We start from the raw sequence: 22,446 nt of genomic DNA, 5'->3' as shown, positions 1-22,446 counted from the left end.
TCTTTTATTATAAACTAGTTTAAATCTTTTTAGTAGTAGGTAGAATACAAATGACAATTTTAAACTATTTTGTGATCCACTACATTTCAGAGAAATAAGCCTCCTCTGACTTAAGTATCACCGTGAAATTATTTTGAAAATACAGACTTTATTATTCTTCACATATTATACATTACAGAAAAAAAAAATATCTTACCTGCTTCTCTTTTTCAAGTGACTTTTTCAGTTCACCCTGTTCCTTAAGTGTGTTCTCCATCTGTACTTGAAGCTGATGCTTCAATTCTTTGCAAGTTTTTTCCTAAAAAATATCAAAACTACATTATACAGAAGATATTTGTAGTAAGCTTAAAAAGTTTGATTTATATGCTTAGTAAGATCCACACATGGAAATACACTAGAATCGTTGATGGTTTAGCGTGGGATAGAATCGTCCACCATTTGAGTTCTAAAACAGCCAAGTATTATAGCAGTAAAGGTAGACAGACGGAAAAAGGTTAAGAGCTTCTATCATCAACCAGCAGTAGAACACTTTGGAAACCACATTTTTATGTCATACAATTAATTATAATTAACTTATCATGATATTTTAAAAGCAGCCTAACAAAAGGGGGACCTGGATGGCTCAGTTGGTATAGCATGCGACTCTTGATCTCAGGGTCCTGAGTTTGGGCCCCACTTTGGGTGTGGAGCTACTTAAAAAAAAAAAGCTCATAAGAGCAGAATAACAATCTTTAAGAAAATGGAAGAAAGGAAATTTTTGTGAAAGAAAGTATTAATAAAGAAAGAATAATCACATATTATTAAATACGTGATTTATATTACATATAAATATATGTATGTTTATTTATATGCTGTATATATATATAAATTCATATAAATAAAGAATAATCACAACTTAAAAGGGAAGATGTACAGACAGGAGATGTTTTCTCCAAACAGAAAGGAACATAAAAGTAACATATTAATATCATATATTTTTTTGTGCTACTAAACACTTTCACTGACCTTCATAGTGAAAACAAAAGAATTTTACTTTTACTGTTACTCTTATTCTGGGTTAAAATATTTTTTTTTAAGATTTATTTATTTATATGAGAGAGAAAAAGAGTAAGCATGAGCAGGGGGAGGGGCAGAGGGAGAGAAACTCAAGCAGACTCCAAGCCAAGCCAGACACAGGGCTTGATCCCACAGCCCTAAGATTGTGACCTGAGCCAAAATCAAGAGTCAGATGCTTAACCAACTGAGCCACCCAGGCGTCCCATGTGTTAAAATATTTCTGAGAATATATTCCCCATTAGCATTTCCTGAAACTATGTGACTTTTGTTTCATAGAGTTTAAATGTTTTATGGTATCTCTAAGACATGGCATTATCTAGAGTTTTAAAACATTCAGAACATTTAGAACATTCATAGAGAATTAGAAGTTTCCTGGGCTTCTGGAAATTTTACACACAAACACCAGTATCTTTTTCTCAGGTTAAGCAATCGCAATTCCTTTCCTCATAAGAATTATTTAAAATCATTTAAATGTAGGATAAAAAGGCAACAGTGGGTTCAGCAGAAAAACCAGTACATTTTAAATAAAAATCACTTCTACCTAAGTAAACATAAACAACTGACCAAATCTAATATAGCAGCTTTTCCTTTCTGATTTTCCTTTTCAAATTCGCTTTTGGAGTTCTTCAAAGAATCAGAAACTTTTGATAAATTCTCTTTGGTTGCAGAAAGCTCTGTCATTAGGGTTTCTTTCTCCATCTTCACTTTTTGCAGTTCTGTTGCGGCTGTTTGAATTTTGTTATTCAATTCCTTGTGCTGCATCTTTGCATCTTGACTTAAATTTTCAATTTCTTGTTTAAGGATTTTTTTTTCTTCCTCTTGCTTGGTAAGTGTTTGCTTAATATTTTCAAGAGCTTCAGATTTTTTCTGTAGATCCAACTTCGTACTGGATACTCTAAATATTTCAGAAACAATTTTTTTAAATACTGCATAATTTACCATTCCTAATTTAGCATTAAAAACTAGTAATTATTATTTCTTTAAATTAATAATTGAGTTTTAAAACTTTCTTGTGTAGTTCAGAAGTAAAAATAATAATTTAATGTCATAAAACAACACAAATGAAAACACATTAAATCTGATCTGATCATTTAACAGATAAAGATGATTTTCTTTAAATTAAATAAGTTAAGGGTAACTTAAGACTTAATCCAGCTTGTCTATTGCAATGGATGCCCCCCCAAAACTGTACATATAGCAGACCCTCTAGGCTACAACAGCCAGAAAAGGTTTTCCATGTGCCTTAAAGAACCTAGTCATTGTGTTAGCCCCCATGCATATAGAGAACTTTGCCTCTTTTCTTGAAAACGTAAAACACATTATGTATTTTTTTAGATATTAAACTTCAAAACACGATTAACCCAGAAAAAAATGAAGTGAAAAAAGAAATATTTCATTTCAGAGAAAAGACAAAAGATTTATTTTAACTCTAGAGCTTAGCAGATTATATAAGAGATTTGTTATCATTTGTCCCTTGATATAAGTTTTCTACACCTAAATGAATAAACTACAAGAATAAGGAAATGAAGATACAGCTTTAAGAAAGTTAAAAGCTTCGATTGTTTCGATGAAATGAAATTATGCACCAAAAGAAAAAACACATATTAAAGATCAACCATTTTTGAAGTGAAAATAAAACCAGATTCAAAGTAACATTTCTTGAATGCATTCTATTTCTGATGTACTTTATAATCAGTATAAATTTAATAATATGTTAAAGAGAGGTTGTTAAAAGATGTACTAGCCACATATATGAAGCTGGGTATTCATACAATATCAAAATTACATTTATACTTGGAAATTTTTCAACTTTTAGTTTCGGAAACTTACTTTTCTTTCTAAAAGTGGCTAGGAAAGATGAAGTTAAGTGCATTCATGGGATACTATACTGCACTGATTTTCAAAGGTCTAAACAGAAAGGTCATTATCTTTTTAATATAGTTATAATTCCTATCAAGCAACCCTAAAATTAGGACTTGATATATATTACTATGCTACTTAACTTTCCCATAAATAATTATTATAAAATCATAAGATTATGTGAATCAAGAAAGGAAAAACAGAAATAAAGTCTTCCATTGTCACTGTAAAACTTTAATTTTAAGAAGGGTACTGAAGGAAGTAATAAATCTGCAATCAAAGTCGGAAACTTAACACCCCTTTCTCAGAAATTGACAGAACTGCAGTGGGGGGCGAGGGGAGGCAAGGATATAGAAGGTTAAACATTATCTGGAATGAATAAATCAAGGAAACAAAAAGTACAGAATATGGAACCTACTCAATGGTATTGTAATAGTGCTATCTGGTAACAGATGGTAGCTACCATTGTGGTGAGCATAGCGGAACATAAGAGATTTTTTTTTTAAAGATTTTTATTTATTTATTTGACAGAGAGAGAGACAGCCAGCAAGAGAGGGACCACAAGCAGGGGGAGTGGGAGAGGAAGAAGCAGGCTCCCAGCGGAGGAGCCTGATGTGGGGCTTGATCCCAGAACACCGGGATCACGCCCTAAGCCAAAGGCAGACGCTTAACGACTGAGCCACCCGGGTGCCCCGTACAGAGATCTTGAATCACTATGTTGTATACCTGAAACTAATGTAACATTGTGTGTCAACTATATTCAAACAAACAAACAAAAAAACCACCTTTTTTAAAAACACTATCAATCACCTTGACTACTTGATATTTATAGAACACTTCACCAACAGAGAATATACATATGTGCACAGGGAAAATCAACCAAGATAAACCATACACTGGGCAATAAATAAGACAGTTTGAAAAATCTAAATTTTACAGAGTATGCTCTCTGTTCACAATGGAATTAAACTGGAAGTCAGTAACAGCTATCTAGAAAATCTCCAAATATTTGGAAAGTAAACAACATATTTCTAAATACTCCATGTATCAAAGAAAAAAATCACAAAGGATATTAGAAAGTACATTAAACTGTACAGTAATGAAAGTACATTGTAAGATGAGAGTTGGAGGGAGAGTTGGATGCACAGATGTAGGTGCACCTTGAGAAGGGGGTAACCTTGCCCTGTTTTTTGGGCTGAGCCCTGGGATAAGGTTTAGTCAAACTCTAGATGTGTCTACCCAGCCCTTTTTTCCTAGGTGGTACAACAGAAATGTAAGACTTCACATTAAAAGAGTTTCCATAAAGTATATAGGCAAAAAAAGACTTTAGTATTAAAAGGTTGCCCTACCTCAGTATGATATAGAAGCCTCTTCATGAGTTCTGAACCATGAGATTAGAACATAGAATAGAAATGGGCCCATTTACATTGAGCCGATTAGAAATGGAAAGAATCTTTGGGCCCACAGGGGCCTTGGGAAGAAGAAGAAGAACCAACTTGGAGGTGACCTTCATGGACTGATGACTGGGTTCCAGAAGTGACAAATTACTCAGTGGGTGATATAAGGGATCATATGTGTTCCCCAAATCCCTATGCACTGGAAACTATGGTGCTAACAGTGGGAAGGAATGCCATTTAAGGTATACAATGCACCTCTATATCCTCAAATTCAAAGTATCAGTCAGGACTTACTTCACTAGATGTGAAAACAAGAAATTTTTCATCATCACTCCCAAACAAGGCCAAAACCATGAAGGTGTCAAACAACTTAATTATCATCAATCCGATAGGTTTTATTTCATTTCCCTGAAGGGTACCTTTCCCAGCTTCCATCTTTACTACTGAGAGTCAAAAACCTTCATACCCTTGACACAGATCAAGTCTGTCAACTCAATCAGAGAGGTCTATTGGGCATTTAAAGGCAAAGTCTACTGAAATGTGACTGGTCACAAGCCCTCCTTTGAAAAAATCCAGATAAATGGAGTAGAACTGATTTTTACCCATCAAAATTCTGGTGAGTTATGTGTCTGCTGTAGATTTTATGGCAAGACCCAATGCAAGCATCAACTTTAAGAACAAGATGAGCAAGAGACTAATTCTATCTTAGGAGTGAAGGAAAGATGCCCCATCTCAGTAGTTTTATGAATATATGGGATATGTCTGGAGGCACATACGCTCTCTGTCACCAAGGACATTTGAAATTTCATATATCAATTCATTTTTTAGATCCTCATCTTCTAAACTCATCCGCCCTTATATTCAGAGATGTCATAAATAAGTCCATTAAGCACTTAGTACAAATGGGAAAAGACAATCTTCCTCAAGATAATTTATTCCATCTGTTGAAAAACTGTCATACTAAACTGATTTTACTAGACTACGACATGTAACTTCCATCTGCAGAAACCTGACAAAATACAAAGAGGGTGAGTAACTATGAAAATGAAAGATACTACAAAAGGTGGACAGCACAGGGAAGCTTCCATATTAAAAAGCTATAAAAAGAAAAGCAAACTAAACCCAAAGTCTAAGGAAGAAAATGCTAAAGAGAAGATGAGAAATAAATGAAATAGAAAATTGACAAAATCAGGAACACCTGGCTGGGTCAGTCGGGAGAGCATGTGACTCTTGATCTTGGGATTTTGAGTTTGAGCCCCACATTGGGCATAGAGCCTACTTAAAATAAAATAAAGTTACAAAAAATAAATAAAGTTTTAATCCTAGAAAAAGGAAAAGAAAATTGACAAAATCAAAAGTTTTTTATAAAATTGATAAACCCCAAATTAGATTGATCAAGGAAAAGATAGAAAACATAAATTAGCACTATTAAGAATAAGAAGAAGAGGGGCGCCTGGGTGGCACAGCTGTTAAGCGTCTGCCTTTGGCTCAGGGCGTGATCCCGGCGTATAGGGATCGAGTCCCACATCGGGCTCTTCCGCTATGAGCCTGCTTCTTCCTCTCCCACTCCTCCTGCTTGTGTTCCCTCTCTCGCTGGCTGTCTCTATCTCTGTCAAATAAATAAATAAAATCTTTAAAAAAAAAAAAAAAGAATAAGAAGAAGACATCACTTACAGACCTTAAAAGTATGATGATCTTGTGAACATTATACCAATAAATTTGAAGTTTATATTAAATGGACAAATTCCTTCAAAGACACAAATTACCAAAACTGACTCAAGTAAAATATTAGAAAACAATAATAGCCCTGTATCTATTAAATAAACTGAACTCTAAATTAAGAAGCAACCCAGAGAGAACTTGGTCAGCTGGATCATTGGTGAATTCAATAAAACATTTAAGAAATAAATAATACCCATCACAAACTCTTTCAGAAAGGAGAGGAAGAAAGAAAACTGTCAATTTATTTTTAAGACCAACATAACCATGATTCTGAAACCATGACAATGATATTAAAGAACACCACAGACCAACAGTCCCCATGAACGGACAGAAAATTCTAAACAAAGTATTAAATACAGCAATATATCAAAAGAATAATACAGGATAATCAAGTGGGATTTATCCAAGGAAAGCAAGGTTGGTTTACTAGTTAAAAAAGCAATCAATGTAATTCACCATATTAACAGAATAAAGGAGAAAAACCGTATGATCATATGAATAGATGCAGAAAAAGAAGTTGATAAAAAAATTTTTAAGAAAACTAGTATAGATAGGAATGCCCTCAATCTGATAAAGGAAACTAGGGAAAAAAAACAAAACAAAACAAAACAGCTAACCTCAAAATTAATGATGAAACATTTCATGTCTCCAACCTAAGGCTGGGAACATTCAGGGATATCCACTATCTTTTTATTCGAAAGTTCACTGGAGGTGTCAGCTAACAGTAAATCAAGAAAAGAACATAAAAGGCCTACAGACTGAAGAAAAAAAGAAGTAAAACTGTTGGTAATTCACAAATACCAAGATTGTCCACTTAGAAAATTCTAAAAACTACGAAACAAAAATGTGAATTTAACAAGGCTAGAGGGTAGTAAGTCAATATATAGGACTCAATTGTATTTTTATGTATTTTACACAATCAGAAAATATAAAAAACAATTCCAATTACAATAAAATTGAAAAACATAAAATATTTAGGATTAAATTTAGCAAAAGATATTTAAGATTCCTATTTTAAAAACAACAAAATGTTAATCAGAGAGACTAAAGAAGACATAAATATCAGAGATATACTACATTCATGGATTAGAAGACTCAGTATTCTTTTTTTTAGTAACTTTTTATTGTTATGTTAGTCACTATACAATACATGCTTAGTTTTTGATGTAGTGTTCCATGATTCATTATTTGCATATAACACCCAGTGCTCCATGCAATATGTGCCCTCCTTAATACCCATCACCTGCCTATCTCAATCCCCCACTCTCCTCCCCTCTGAAGCCCTCAGTTTGTTTCCCAGAATCCATAGTCTTTCATGGTTCATTCCCCCTTCTATTTACCCCCGCTTCATTCTTCCCTTCCTTCTCCTACCAATCTTCCTATTCCTTACGGTTTCACTCATTTATAGAACATAATAGAAGACTCAGTATTCTTAAAACATTCTCCCCAAATTGAACTACAGATTCATTGCAATTCTAATCAAAATCCAATAATTTGATTTATAGAAATGGATAAGTTAATATTAAAATTTATACAGAAAAGCATTAAACTTAAAAGAGTTACGACAATCTTGAAAAAGAATTAAATTGGAGGGCTGATATAACCTGATAACAAGACCTATACCACAAAGCTACAAAAATCAACATAAGGTGGTACTGGTGTCAGAATACCATATAGACACAAAGACCAAAGGAACAGAATAGAGCCCACAAGTAAACCCACATATATTAGGTATATGCCACTTCGACAACTGCACCAAAGGCCACTCATTGGGAGAAAAAAGTTTTAACAAAAAGCAGTACTAGAATAACTTAATGATGCATGGGAAAAAAGATGATCCTGGACCCCTATCTCATACCTCTCACAAAAATAAGTTTAAAGTAGATCCTAGACTTAAATGTAAAAACTAAAACTATAAAACTTTCAGAAGAAAACATAAGAGAATTCTTCATAAACCCTGGGGATAGGTAGAGGTTTCTTAGAAAAGACACAAAACATTAAACATAAAATAAAAACAAATGACAAATTGAATTCAACCAAAATTTGAAACTTCTTTTCACTGAAAGATACCACCAAAAAAATGTTAAGCAAAGCTGCTAGGAAAAGTCTTGATAATCTATTTGTCTGTCTGCTTAGTTAGCTGGCTATCTGGCAAAGGATTAGTACTTTGAATATATAAAGAACTCCTACAAATCAATAATAAAAAAATCCAATGGGGAAAAAAATTTTAACAGGCAAAATAATTTGACACTTCACAAGTGAAGAAATGCAAATTAAGCACAATAAGATACTGTTTCACATTCAATAAATAGCTAAAATTAAAGGACCAACAACACCAAATACTGGCGAGGATATGAAGCAACTGAAACATTCCTGTAGGAGTATAAAATGGTACAGCCATTTTGGGAAAAGGTTTGGCAGTTTTTCATACAGTTAAACATACATCTACTCAGCACGACCCTGAACTTTCACAAAAATGCTTACTTAAGAATACTGATAGCATCTTTATTCATAACAGGTAAAAACCGCAAACGATCCAAAAAATACCCACTAAAAAAAGACTAGATAAACAAATTGTAGTATATTTCATTCAGTGGAACAATATTCATTCAACTATATGGATGAATTTCAAAAATAGTACATTAAGTGAAAAAAAGCCAGTCATAAAAAAGAACATACGATATGATTTCATTTAAAAAACACACAACATCAACCTATGGGGACTGAAGGTGGAACTGTGGTGTCTACAAGGGACTGACTAGAAGGACACCCGAGAAAACTCCATGGGTAATAAAAATGTTGTGGGGAAGGGGGTGCATGTTATTACACAGAGTATATACTTACTAAAACTCAAACTGTATATGTAAGACCTGTGCATTTAATGGTATATAAATTTTACTTCAATAATTTTTAAAAAGGTACACTGATTCTGTTTCCCTTGTGCTTATAAATACAATCTGTCAAGATGCATCACAAAACTAAAATAGATCATTTCTCAGAAGAAAGTATACATTCCTTACTTGGTATAGTCCCTCAAAGCAGAAGCCTGATTGCTCTTGGGTGATAGGTAGAAATACTCCTTTATTTGTTACTTTTACATTAATTTATTCAAACTAGTGAACAACTCAAAACAATTGCTTTAACCCAGAGAAATGAGTACCATATTACTGTTGAAAAGAGACCAGATGACCCAAATTTTCAGTCCTTTCTAGTGAAGGTAAATTTAACCATATTATTTACGATGGCTTTATTTTTCATTCATTCATATTAACATCAGAGTTTATACAATCAACATAAACACTTAATAAATCTTTAAGCCCTGCAATAGCATAACTGAAACCATAAGACTTTAATAGTTTATAATCCTCTCCCTTAATGTAGTTTAGCTTACATTTCTTTCTCCATTTCAAGTTGTTTACTCAATTCTGTGGCTCTAAGCTCTAAATCTGTATTCAGCTGTCTTTGCAGTTGTAGATCCTGCAAAGCTTGTTCCTTGCTTCCTTTAACTTCAAGAGTATCGGCTTCTAGTTTCTATGAAGAAATATAATACAGTAACCATTTTAATGTCTGTAATTATCCATCTAATATCAAATATAATGTTTTTGTTTATACTCAAATTGGTGTTGACATAACACACAATAATAACCATAAAATATTTATGTTATAATAAAAAACACATTTTCCATTCTGAAGCCATTACTGAGTAAAGGAACTATTTATTTTGGAATCTTTCAGAGGACCCACCAGCAGGCTTTATACATGACAGGCAGTCACTAAGTTTCTACTTTCAAAAATGAACTCTAAAAAAGAGGAAAAAAACTTAAAATAATTGTATCTATTACTTGAATAGAGTTTTAACTCAAGTATGAAAAAAAGAGGTAACAGGTTCACATGTGGGCCCACTTAAAATGATCCTTTATATTCAGTGAACAACACTGTTGTAATTATAAATATTCAAAACTAAAATGGAGCTGTCATGTCATCCTTCTCGTTAACATTTATTGACCCTAAATATAAAGTCAGTTAAATTCCTGGTTTTGCATCTTTAAATTCTTGGTTTAAAGATTGCTGCTCTTCATAGTACAGTTTCTGTCTCATACACATACATATCATACATATAGCTGTGTGCACTTTTACAAATTTACAAAATCAAGCTGTTAAGTATAAAGTTTAAATATCAACGAGCAGCACATTTTCTTATATAGTTGCAATAATTTTGTACCCTAAATATTTTATAAATCAATCTAGGTACTGTGGCTCTTATTCAACACTTATACTGGATATTTGATATAACTGTAAAATTTTGTAACAAATAACTATCTAAAACACATATTCCTAAAAAAATTACCAAATGTTAAAGACCTGATCATCATAAGAGACACTACTAGTTCTAAATAACTATTTGTAAAAGATACCCAAAGAGAATTCTCATTAGACATTTTTCAGTAAAATGGCCTCTCTGTTCTTTTCAAACATTACAAAAACTAATTTGTCACTATTATTATCACCAGCCATAATGAAAAGAAAAAGAAACCCATAAACAGAACTGTAAACATACAACATTCTTCCATGTTGTATCAGTGTTGATCTACACATATACACATACACATAACACATCCAATAGTTCTACAGAAGTGTTTCATCTGATTGTGAAGGTATAGCTTACATATAAATAGTAATTTGAGAAGTATCTGTTTAATTGATAGTAGATTCCATTTAAAGGCCAAAGGACTCAGGTCAAATCCTCTTCTGATAGGTCTAGTCATTTGATCTCTTTAGTAAATCAACACTTTCACTTGCAATTGTGTTAAAGTAAGAAGCAATTTACCACAGTATAAACTTATTATTAAACTAAACACAAAATCCAAAGGGTATAAACGTAAAGTTTAAAAAAGGAAGAAGTCTGTCATATGTGAAATATATATTGGAAAAAGGAAGTAAGGAGAAGGGAATGATGGAACAAAAGAGGCTTCATAACAACAACGACAAAATGGTAAGTTCCTTATAATTACAGAGTAGATCCCTGGTTGGTTGTTTCTTTTAAATAGTTACACATTACAAAGGAACCAGTATGCACGTTAAAACTGCTATTTGTAAAAGCCATCCATTAATGAAGAAATTAAAATTAAAGATGGAATTCAAAATTAAGGCCTAAAAAATTACATGTAATTTAAAGTTTTATCTGACAACTTCACCCTTGTTTGCAAATTTAAAATCTTCAGTTCCTTCTACGTTATCAGTTTCCATTACTACAGCAGCAGAAAATTTAGGTAAATTCAGTATCTTTCATACAAACCTTGATTTGACCTTCTAATTCTTCGGTTTTTTGTTCTAAAGAGAGGTGCTTCTCTTTATATTCTTTAAGATGACTTTCCAGCTGACTGCAATGTTCTTGCTTATCCTGCAACTTTGTAGTAACCTGATCCAACTGAGTAGTGATCTTATTTAACTCCTATAGAAAAGTACAATTGAAGAAAACTTTGGTAAGGTTTACTTTATTGTATGCCCAGATGTTTCATCAGAGTAAAATTGAAAGTTCTAATTTTATTTAATAAACTATTGGAATAAGACTAGAAAGAAGTCTAATGAGGAATCAGACATTATATTTACCAGTATAAAGGACCTGAACTAAAACCGTACACAGCATGAGATACTAAGTTTATATGCATACCCACTCAATAACTTTTTCTAGGAAGAGTTATTTTAGGAGCCAAAACAATACAACAGAATATTAAATAGGCTAATAATAAAAGAACACTTTTATATTATAATTGTTTTCAATGTTCAAGATGCCATTTCAAAAAATAACATTTAAAAATGGTGACTGCATCTATGAAACTTGTTCATTTATAGTATCTGGAGGCACTGAAAGAACAAAATACAAATTACTAGTAAATCCACCACCCACAAATAATCACTACTAATGTTTTGATAACTTTTCTTTTAGTCTTTTCTGTATGTATCTATCTTTTGATTTATACTTTTAAAACAGGGAGAGAATCTCACTTTACATACTGTTTCATTATAACCTTTATTTTAACATAACAATGCATCATGAAATTGTGACATTATTTTCTAAAATATCATTATAATTGCATAAATTTCCATTTTATTTGATCCAGACCATTTTTTAGCCAAATGTCCTATTTTAGTCTTAGACTGCTACTAAACTTTTTGCATTTTATTAACAGAAATGTAAACAGCATCCTAAAAGCTATGATTATTCCCTTAGGATAAAGAACTAAAAATGAGCTAAAGAATGAAAACTCCTAAAGTTCTTGAAATATATTATCAAACAGCTTTCCCTACCACCATTAAAAGGTTGAACTAACATACATAACCACCAGCAATGTATGAAGGTGGCTTATTCTTCTACACCATCTCCAAACCTTCCAGTGTTCAACACACACATCTGACCTCAATAAGGGCATATTCTGTTACTGTCTTAATTTACAATTGATTCTTAATGAACCTGAATATCTGTTAACATATTTTGACCATTTCCTTTTTTTTGTAGGTTCTTTTAATTCCTAAGTGTTTTAAATACCGAGGATTTATTAACCCTTCATCAGACACATTTCAGAAAATGTTTTATTCTTTTACCATGTGCTTTCAAATTTTGTTAGTGATATTTTTGGCTGAAAAATTTTAAACTTTCAAGTGATTATTCTTATAAATACTCTTTCCATTACAGTTTCTAGCACTGATCTCGTGCACAGAAAGTACTTTACAGATGTATTTATTAGCAAAAATGCGAGTAAAAAGTTGCAGAACACACATACACAGTGATTCTGTGGACACAAAAGAAAAATATCAGTATGTGTGTGTGCTGTGTGTCTATTTATATATAAATGCATACACATATATCTGTTCAGTGCTTACACAACTCTAGAAGGATGCATACCAAATTTAAGAGCAAACATTCCATCGAAGGAAGAAAATGCGATTAAGGTTTAGGGTAAATATAGAAAACAAAGTTTTTATTTTGTTAACTTGATATATTACTATATTGCTAAAAAAAAATTAGGCCAACAACCAGTGTTACCTCTCAAATAAAAAGTAAATTTTAAAAATTTCTGTCTGGTAAAAGGTAGAAAATCTATCAGCATTTTTACCTTGGCCCTAAAGTAGTAAGCTTTTATTCAATCAGAAGTATTGAAAAAAGTACTTCTGCATTCCCTACAACCCTACTTATTCTCACCCCCAAAATAAAAGAGTAACTCTTACTGCGGTTTGTGCTCTTTTCCTGCTTCCAAGTGGTAAGTATATCCAGGTCATGGCCCACAATACCTACTAAAAACTGACTGCAACCTACTAAAACAGGTGTGAAAGTCTGTCTCTCGTTCCCAATCACTGGCACTTGATGGAATGAAGCAACAACTCAACAATTAGGAGTAGATACTTCAGCTCCACACCATGGTCTACACTAAGGAGTAATAAAATATTAAGAAGCCCAACCACAGCTGCACACCAGTTGGGCTTTATCAAAAACAAAAATGACATTTTTATCTTTATCAGTCCGACTCCTTCCTGCATCTACCACTCAACTGGTTCTGAACTCAGGGAGAAATCAAAGGGAATAAGCAAGTTGACCATGACATTAATAAAATTGAGTATCATTTTTATACATGTTTGCAATTAATTCATCTAACAAAACATTAGGTTATTGGATGAAATTGCATCAGGTTCACCTACCTGCTGTTTATCTTGTAATGCATTTTGGGCTGTGTCCAAATGATTCTGAAGATCTGCTCTCTGAGCAGTTTTTGCTGCTTCTGCCGATAGCAGTAATTCAGTTTTGGCTTTAATCTGTAACAAAATTGACCAGTCATTTCATTTGTATTTAGTTCTTGATTTTCTCTTGCTTGAATATACACTCACTGCTTTTGTCTCTAAATTATTTTAAAAATTAAGTCCTTCGGCAAAAAACATAAGGATTTAGACACTGAAAAATAAGTATGCAATTATCCCCCAAACAGGAATGTGTAAAAGAAAAGACTCCTAATAATGTTTGGATAAATGATGAAATTTATCATGATATATATGATGATATATATGCCCCTGCATGACACCAAAACACTTCTCCCTCTCTCAAACTGGACATCCAAATATTGGGTTATCATATAACTCATCTAACAAATAATTGTATTTTAAATAGGAAGAAATGTGTATCCTCTTCCTCCAAGTTAAAAAGTATCCCTGTTATATTATTCTATATTTCTTATTTTCAATAGAATTATTTTCCTAAAATAAAGAAAATCAAGGCTTAGAAATGTTTCTATAACTTTCTCTACTATAGCATAGGATAAGAAACCAACAATGAAAATGGAAAAAACAATCTGTTTTAATTCCCATCCCATCACTGATTCATTGAACAAGGCTTCTATATTGGCCTCTGAAAGAATGTACATTAAAAATATGCAATGCTACATACGTAAAGGTATTTTGTTAAATCAAACCTTTGAAGCAAAATCTAAAAATCAAAGTCAAAAAGTAACAGAGAAATCTAATGGTATAGTATCAAATGACTTTGAACTTCAAAAACAACAACAAGGATTTCCGGAAAAAAAAGAAAAGCAAAAAAATCTGGTGGTACGGTCTGCCAGAAGAGACAAAGAAAAAAAAAAGGCAAACATGAAACCTCAACAAACTGTCTAGATACAACCTTTATTTAATTCCTATTCCCAATGTTTTTCCACTAATAAATAAGGCAGAGAGAGGGAGAGGGAAGTGGGGGTAGGCAGAGACAGAAAGAGAGACACAAGGAGAGAGAAACAGAATTTACAACATTTAATGGCCCAAAATAGGTGTTTTATTCAAACTCACATTAAATTGCATAATTCAATATTACCTGTATGTCAAGCTGGGAGACCTTCTCCTTGCTCTCATTTAATTGACCAGTCAATTCACTGACATTGGTTTCTAAGGAAAGAACACGGTCTTGTGCAGCTCTAAGATGTGCCTTCTGCTCTTGCACTTGGTCATGCAAATTCTCCTGGGCTTGTTTATGGCTTTCTGACTGATTCTTCAGCTTCTCTGTTAGTTGAGTTACCTATCATACAAGCAAGACTCTAATTATGAAGATCACATATGATATAATAAGAACTAAAAAAACAAATTAAAGGTCCATAAGAATATTAAAGTGCTCTATGATAGATTATCTCATATTTTTTAAGAAAATTTATTCACATCTTTCCAAAAATAAGCAATCTCTCAAAACTACAAGAAAACAATAAATTCAGATTCCATTATTTTTAAAACCATCTTGACTGAGCTATAATTTACATGAAATAAAATTCACCCAATTTAATTGCATAGTTTGAGATTTGATAAATATATACACTCATTTAACCACTGCCATAATCAGATGGAGAACAATTAAATTACCCCAAAAGGCTTACTCATGCCCCTTCACAGTCAGCACCCTCTACTCATCTCTAGTCCCAGACAACACTGATCTAACTAATAAGAGTTCCTTATATATTCTGAGTATTTAAATCCGAATTGTCAGATAAATGTATTGCAAATATTTTCTCCCAGTCTGTGCCTTGGCTTTTATTTTTGTAACGGCATCTTTTGAAAAGCAAACATTTTTAATTTAGATGAAATCCAATTCATCTGATGTTTCTTCGGTGTACCTTGCTTAAAGTTCATTGAGTTTCTAAAATCTATGGGTTCATATTTTTAATCAAATTGAATTTTTTTTCAGCCATTGTTTCAATAAATATTTTTCTCCCACCCTCTGTCACATCAATTACATGTATGCTAGATTACATGATACTGTCCCACAGGTCACTAAAGCAGAGTTCTTTGGGTTTTTGAGGGGTTTTTTTAGCCCAGCCTTTTTTTCTCTCTGTGGTTCATTTTGGACAGTTTCAATTGTCTTGTCTTAATGTTCACTACTGCTTTCTACTTGGCTAATCTATTAAGCCCATCCAATGAAATTTTAATTATATCCATATCTCTCTTTATATATATAGATATATATGGATATATATAAGTATATATATGAAGTTCTATTTAATTCTTTTTTTATCATTTCCTCTTCTATTTCCATTATTAGAGTTTTTCCTTTATAGTAAAAAGCATATTTTAAGAGCCATACATGTTTTCTTCTTTGAATGTCTAGTAATTTTTTTATATTTATGGTAACAAGTCTTGATTTTGTTGTCTTCTTTCAAAAATGTTTAATTTTGTTCCAGCAGGCAGTTAATATACATGTGGTTCAGCTGGATCTCATTGAAGCTTGTTCTTATGCTTTGTTAGGTCAGGTGTACACTAGCTTTTACCCTAGGGCTAGTTTAGCTTTATCCTAAGGTGTGACATTCCTGGGGTTTCTACTAAATGTCCCCAAAGTGTTCAACCACATCTTTATTCTCTTCCTGGATTTGAACATCTCCCAGCCCTGATCATTTTTCAGTTTGCAGCTTCCTAATGATTGTTCATTGCTTGGCCTCACGAAATCCCGCTGCATGAATGCAAAGTTTAGCAGTCAGCTAAAGGCTCAAGTGCATCCCTTATGCAGATTTCTGGGGCTGCTTCTCTCCATTGTTCCCTCCTCTTTGACATTCTGCCCTACAAAGTACAGGTGCCTCAACCTTTTTGAACTTCGATATCTCACTCCTTAGTTCAGTGAGACCACTGTGCTTTCCTTGGATTCCCCCAACCTGCACCTCAGTCTGGGAAATGTCTCCGGGTCAAAAGCTGGAATGGTCAATAGGTTTACTCCCTTGCTTCTCTTCTCTCAGGAATCAAAGTACTGCATTGCTTGTTGTACAGTATCTGAAAACAGTGGTTTTACACATTTTTTTCCCTACTGTTACAGTCATTTATGGTGAAAGGACTAAATAAGTATCAGTTACTCCAACATGGCAGGAAGCACAAGTACATAATTTATTTTTATTTATTCTTTTAAAAAGAATTAGAAAAGTGGCATTGCCTATTGATATTTTGTTTTACTATTTTCTCATTTAGATAATTATAACTCTCTTATTGGACAATTCTTACAAAAAAGTAACTATAAATTCTTTCAGTTTGAAAATGTATTAAGCTACATTTTGTAAGTTTCTCTTAAACTACATATAAGCAACTTATCAAAATTATTATTAACTACGTATTCCAAAAACATATCATGACCAAAATATAAGTAACTAGTAAGCCCACATATTAGGTAATACATAGTAACAACTAACACTTGATTAGTACTTTCAGTTTACAAATATATGTTGTTATTCATTCTTTTTTCAAAACATCACAAAATGCCATGAAGTAAGAATGCATTACTAATAATATCCCTATGTTTCTAATGAGCTGACAGGGTGAAATGATTTGCTTGTGGTCACACAGGTAATAAGTTATGTCCTGGGACATGAACTGAGATTTTCTTTGTCAAATTACACTAACTTACTTTTACTACAATAGCAACCCATCTCTAAGGTAAATGAGATGGTATTTGTCAAAAATATAATATTTAAAAAGTACTAAAAAAAAACAGAATGAAGAGTCATTTAAATAAAGCACTTAGTAAGATTTAGAAAGATAAAAGTCAGTTTTAGAAATAGAATACATTTGACACGCTTACTTGCTCCTGTAAGGTATGGTTTTTTTCTTGTAACTGATTAAGAACAGCAGTCTCTCCTTCACCAGCCTGAATTTTTGCATAAAGATCTTCTCTTTCTTTTTCTAGTAAGGAAATATTCTCTTTACTCTTCTGTAACAAGGCTTCAAGGTTCTGGATCTTTTGGTCCTTATCACCAATTTGACGTAGTACTTGCTCTAAATCATTCTGTAAAGAGGTGAAAACTACTACCTTAAGAATAGAGAACTTAAAAAGTTATTCCTCAAACATAAAATTATTGATAATACATTTTGCAACTCAAACTCTTAGTCTTAATTTTTTAACTACTCTTTACATTTTAACATGGTAAACTTAAATAATTAGAACTATATTATTATTATTGATAATAAACTAGAATTTACTTTCTTAAAAAAACCTTCAATTAACCATATTCTTATTCTAACACTCGACCTCACTGCCCACCACTCTTCTTCTCCTTTAATCCATTGCAGACTCATGGGACTCTCCTTATTCCTTATCACACCAGGCACACTCCCACCTCAGGGCCTTTGCCCTGTTTCTTCTGTCTAGAATACCTTTCCCACAAAGTCACATGGCTCATTACCTCTCCTTCAAATGTTTGCTCAAATGTCACCTACTCAATCAGGCCTACCCTGACCATTACATTTAAAGTTGCAGCCTTTCGGGGCACCTGGGTGGCTCAGTCAGTTGTTCATCGACTCTCGATTTTGGCTCAGGCCATGATCTGTGGGTCATGAGAATGACCCTGCATTGGGAATCTGTGCTCAGAAGGGAGTCTGCTTCTCTCCCTCACCCTTTGCCCCTCCCCGTACTCATAGGCACATGCCTGTTTTCTCTCTTTCTAAAATAAACAAATCTTTTAAAAAATTAAAAAATAGAATAAAATAAAATTGCAGCCTCTCCTAATACTCCTTCTCCTGAATGTTTTTTTTCCCTTTCCATAGCACTTATCTTTTAACACACTAAATAAGTTACTTATTTTTCATATTTATCTGTTTCCCTTTGCCCCCTCACTAGAATGTATGCTCCACAAAGGTGAGGACTTTCATCTGTTTTACTCATTGATGTATACAAGATAAATATGCTCTAAGATATTTGTTGAATGAACAGAAAAATAAAGGACTGCACTCTAACACAGGCACACTCATGAAGGCTCACTTCAATACTCCAATAGGACTCTTCTACTGATACATCAAGGGATCCCTCTTCTTTTACTTTACCAGGGGCCTAGTGTTACACAGAGCAGGGTGCATTAGCCCACATCCAGAACAATGCCCATTAATATTCTGGAGCTATCTAACCCAGAGACTTTGGCTCTGCCTCAATCTTTCTAACACAGCCAGAGAGAATCTCTCCCTAAAATCAGGCCCTAACAAGCCCCTATGCAAACCTTACAGTACCCCACGCTATCTTGCTCACATTGAGTGAGCAACCGCCTGGGACTCTCAACAATTTGCACCCATATTGCACTATTCGAGATCACTTTTAAACATGTTTCTCATCTAAGTTTCAATCACAATATGATGAAAGGCAACCTAATCTATCTGCTCTCATTCTCTGCTCCTGCCACTAATGACCCCTCTCTCCACATCCCACTCATCTTCTGGAACTATAGCTCTAGGCCTAAGCTTTTTTCCAGAACAGTCACTCTATTTCCAAGTCAGAAGTGAAATTTGGTTCACCCTTTACAGATGCTGATTCCCCCTCAACACTCTCGGATACGTAAGGACCATTCTGCTGGGCAAGCAAGGGAGGTTGACTCCTTCCTGGTTTTTAACCTCATAACTCTCCCCATCATGTAAAAACTTCATGCTGCTTTGGGGAGTATGTTATTCATTTACTCTACTTTCTATTCTGTGTTGCTATCATCTATAAATCCCTACCTCATTCACTGAAGACTTGAGACCTGATTTAGTTTTTCTCTCAATCCCAATTTCTGCCAATTTCCTGGGAAATACAAAATACACAAAGAATTAAGAGCACAGCCTCAACATTCATATCATCTTAATTCCTGGATCCTTACTCATTCTATTCAACTACTCACATGCAGGATCTTGTAATCACTTGAAATTGTCCCAGATGAAAAATTTCAACTGTCCTACTCTGTGACCACAACTTCCTGACCATCTTCCAATTTCATGATCTCATTTCTGTTCTTCAATGCCAAACAAACACTGACCTCAATGTTCTTCTAGCATATGCCTCATTTCTCTTGTGAACCTAATATATGGATATGAACTAATCTTAACTATTGTCTCAACTATTCAACATTCTCCAATTCCTTCCACCTTCAAATTCCCAATAGAGCCACCCAAAAAAAAAGTCCACTCCTAGATCAATGTTGCTATCCACTAACTCCAGACCTACATTTCTAAGCACTGTGAGAGCAAAATCATAAGCCTTCAGAGATTGCTGCCACTACAGAGTTCTAGAGTCCAACCTCCATCATATACTCAGAAGCATCTTGTCAATCCCTTCACTTGACTAAGGTTCTTACCCTCAAATATTCGCCTCAACAACTACTTAAAAGCTTCAGTATTCTCTCCAGATTCTTAATATCTGCCCGCCTTTCATTCAACTATTACCATCTCCAACTTTACCCAAAAAAAGGGAGGAGGGGGGAATCTTCTGTGATGATACACCTTGATTTTTCATCCCCTTATCTATAAATATAGATAGATAGATAGATAGATAGATAGATAGATAGATAGATAGATTCATATTTACTCCTTTTCCTCAAGCTTCAAAGAATATTCTTCCAGAGAGGGTAAGTTCAAATTTACCACCACCCATTATATCTGTTACCTCATAGCTTTTCAATAATTTATTACTTCAGTAACCTCTCCCTCAATATCCTCAATTATTCCCTCTCTACCAGTCCCTTTGTCCTAGACTATAAACATGTTCAGGTATCTTTTGTTTTCAAAAACACTTCCCAGACCAAGCCCCATTCATCTCTACCCAGTTTTTAAACAATTCGTATTTAAATTTCAAAAGTAATTCAAACTTACTTTTCCAACTCCCTCATCTCTCATTTACTCATTAAAACATCTCTATCACTTTACTGAAATTATGTTTAACAAGGTCACTAACTTATTCTCAATATGTAAGAATATATACTTATATAATTGTAGTTTAATATAATGGACATTTTTCACTTACCATATTCGGCATCCCCACTACACATCCACATTTGAAGTTGCTGATTACTCCCAACTTTTGACTCTCCCCAATCTTTTGGCTTCCACTCTGCAGGTTCTCCTTAATTACTTTAATCTCTTTCTTTGGGCTGCTCTTCCTCATTCATCTATGCCATTAAGTGCTAGTGTTTCTCAGAAGTCCTATGTTACCAGTTATCTGTTCTCCTCACTACACTCCCCCCCCCCGCCCCGGCTGATCACATCTATTCTAATAATTCCATTTACCCCATATATAGTGATGTTTCTCACAGCTAATATATATAGCATGGTCCCCTCTTCTAAGATTTAAATAAATATATACTATAGGTGCCTCAACAATGTCCAAAACTGAACTCTTCACACTGCCCAATGAAATGGCCGTTTGTCTCATGTTCACTCACACAGTTGATGACACCTCCATTTACCATGTACCCAGTGTTATTAATCTGGAAGTCATTCTCTTTCTCTCTCATTCCCTAGAACTATTAAGTCCTACTTATTTTACTGCCCAAGTATTACTCATGTTGCCCTATGACATCTTTTAACAATTGCTTGAACTAAGGCATTATTATCTTTCATCTAAACTACTGCATATATTAGTCTTTTAACTGAACTCCTGCTTCAGAATATTCCCTCTGAAATCTATCTTTCACAAAACCACAGCAATGACCTATTTAAAAACCAAATCTGGCCACAAGAGTTCTGTCTCAAGACCTCCAATACCTTTTATCTTCAAAGATAAATGTCACACAAGACCTTCTATAAACTTACTCATGTCTAATGCTTTGGCCTCTTCTCTAACTAATCTCTAAATTACACTTTAAGCTCCAGCAAAACCTAACAGTTTCATTCATATCAGCTTCAGTATCCTTGTCCTTTTAATTTCTACTTGGAGTATACTTCTTACTATAATCATCTTCATGAACCCAGAAACATCTACATATCCTTTGCAACTCAAACGGTCACTTTTAAGAAGTTTCCAATGACTGCTCTTTTCCAGACTCTGTCTGAGTTAGGTAACTGCCCTCTGTGGTACCATAATAATTGTATCTACATATATACACCTAGAATGACACTGATTACACCTCTTTAATTAGTTTTTAGGACTTTTCATGTTTCCATAAGGAGAGACTGCCTGGCCTCTTTGACATCCTTTTCTTATTCTTCCCCAGCGAATGAGAATTTAACTAACTGAAAGTTTAGAATAAGGAACTAAATAAAGCATGTTTAACTCAGCCCCTTGTTCTCCCCTCAGTCTAAGAGACAACCTGCCTATAAGAAGTTGAAAGCCTCATTTCCGGCTTTGTCTGTGACTGGATGAATAAATTTAAATCTGGGGTACACTATAAAAAAGTACATTTGGCTGCAGACCTATGCCAAATTCTTTACCTCAGTCTTACTATTCTATTTCTTTGCTACTCTTTACAGTAAAACTCCTAGAGTTATCTATATTCATTGCATCAAACTCTCTCTTCCCATCTTCTCTTGAACCCCTTCCATCATACCTCCTTCTCTATCCAAGTTGCTCTTATCAATGTCATCAATGACCTCCATGTTGCCAAGTCCAATAGGATTCTCAGTCTTCATCTTGTTTGACCTCCGTCTTTCTAACTACCCAGGCCAAACTTCTTGG

General features: G+C 33.7%; 1 protein-coding gene across 9 annotated transcripts in view; it reads right to left on the bottom strand.

The window, feature by feature from the left end:
* EEA1 (early endosome antigen 1) overlaps positions 1-22,446 on the bottom strand; it is a 474,430-nt gene that overhangs the window by 23,516 nt on the left and 428,468 nt on the right. For all 9 annotated transcript variants that reach the window (XM_048218026.2, XM_057316401.1, XM_057316403.1 and 6 more), the window contains 7 exons: positions 17,617-17,820; positions 14,887-15,087; positions 13,731-13,844; positions 11,332-11,487; positions 9,427-9,566; positions 1,621-1,951; positions 197-298 (listed from right to left, as the gene is read on the bottom strand). In XM_048218026.2, the coding sequence (XP_048073983.1) occupies positions 197-298; positions 1,621-1,951; positions 9,427-9,566; positions 11,332-11,487; positions 13,731-13,844; positions 14,887-15,087; positions 17,617-17,820 (1,248 nt within the window). The remainder of the gene's footprint in view (positions 1-196; positions 299-1,620; positions 1,952-9,426; positions 9,567-11,331; positions 11,488-13,730; positions 13,845-14,886; positions 15,088-17,616; positions 17,821-22,446) is intronic.

Source organism: Ursus arctos, unplaced genomic scaffold, assembly GCF_023065955.2.
Source record: "Ursus arctos isolate Adak ecotype North America unplaced genomic scaffold, UrsArc2.0 scaffold_21, whole genome shotgun sequence".
Lineage (NCBI taxonomy): Eukaryota > Metazoa > Chordata > Mammalia > Carnivora > Ursidae > Ursus > Ursus arctos.
Note: the sequence above shows the minus strand (reverse complement) of the source record. Positions and strands in the feature narration are given on the sequence as shown.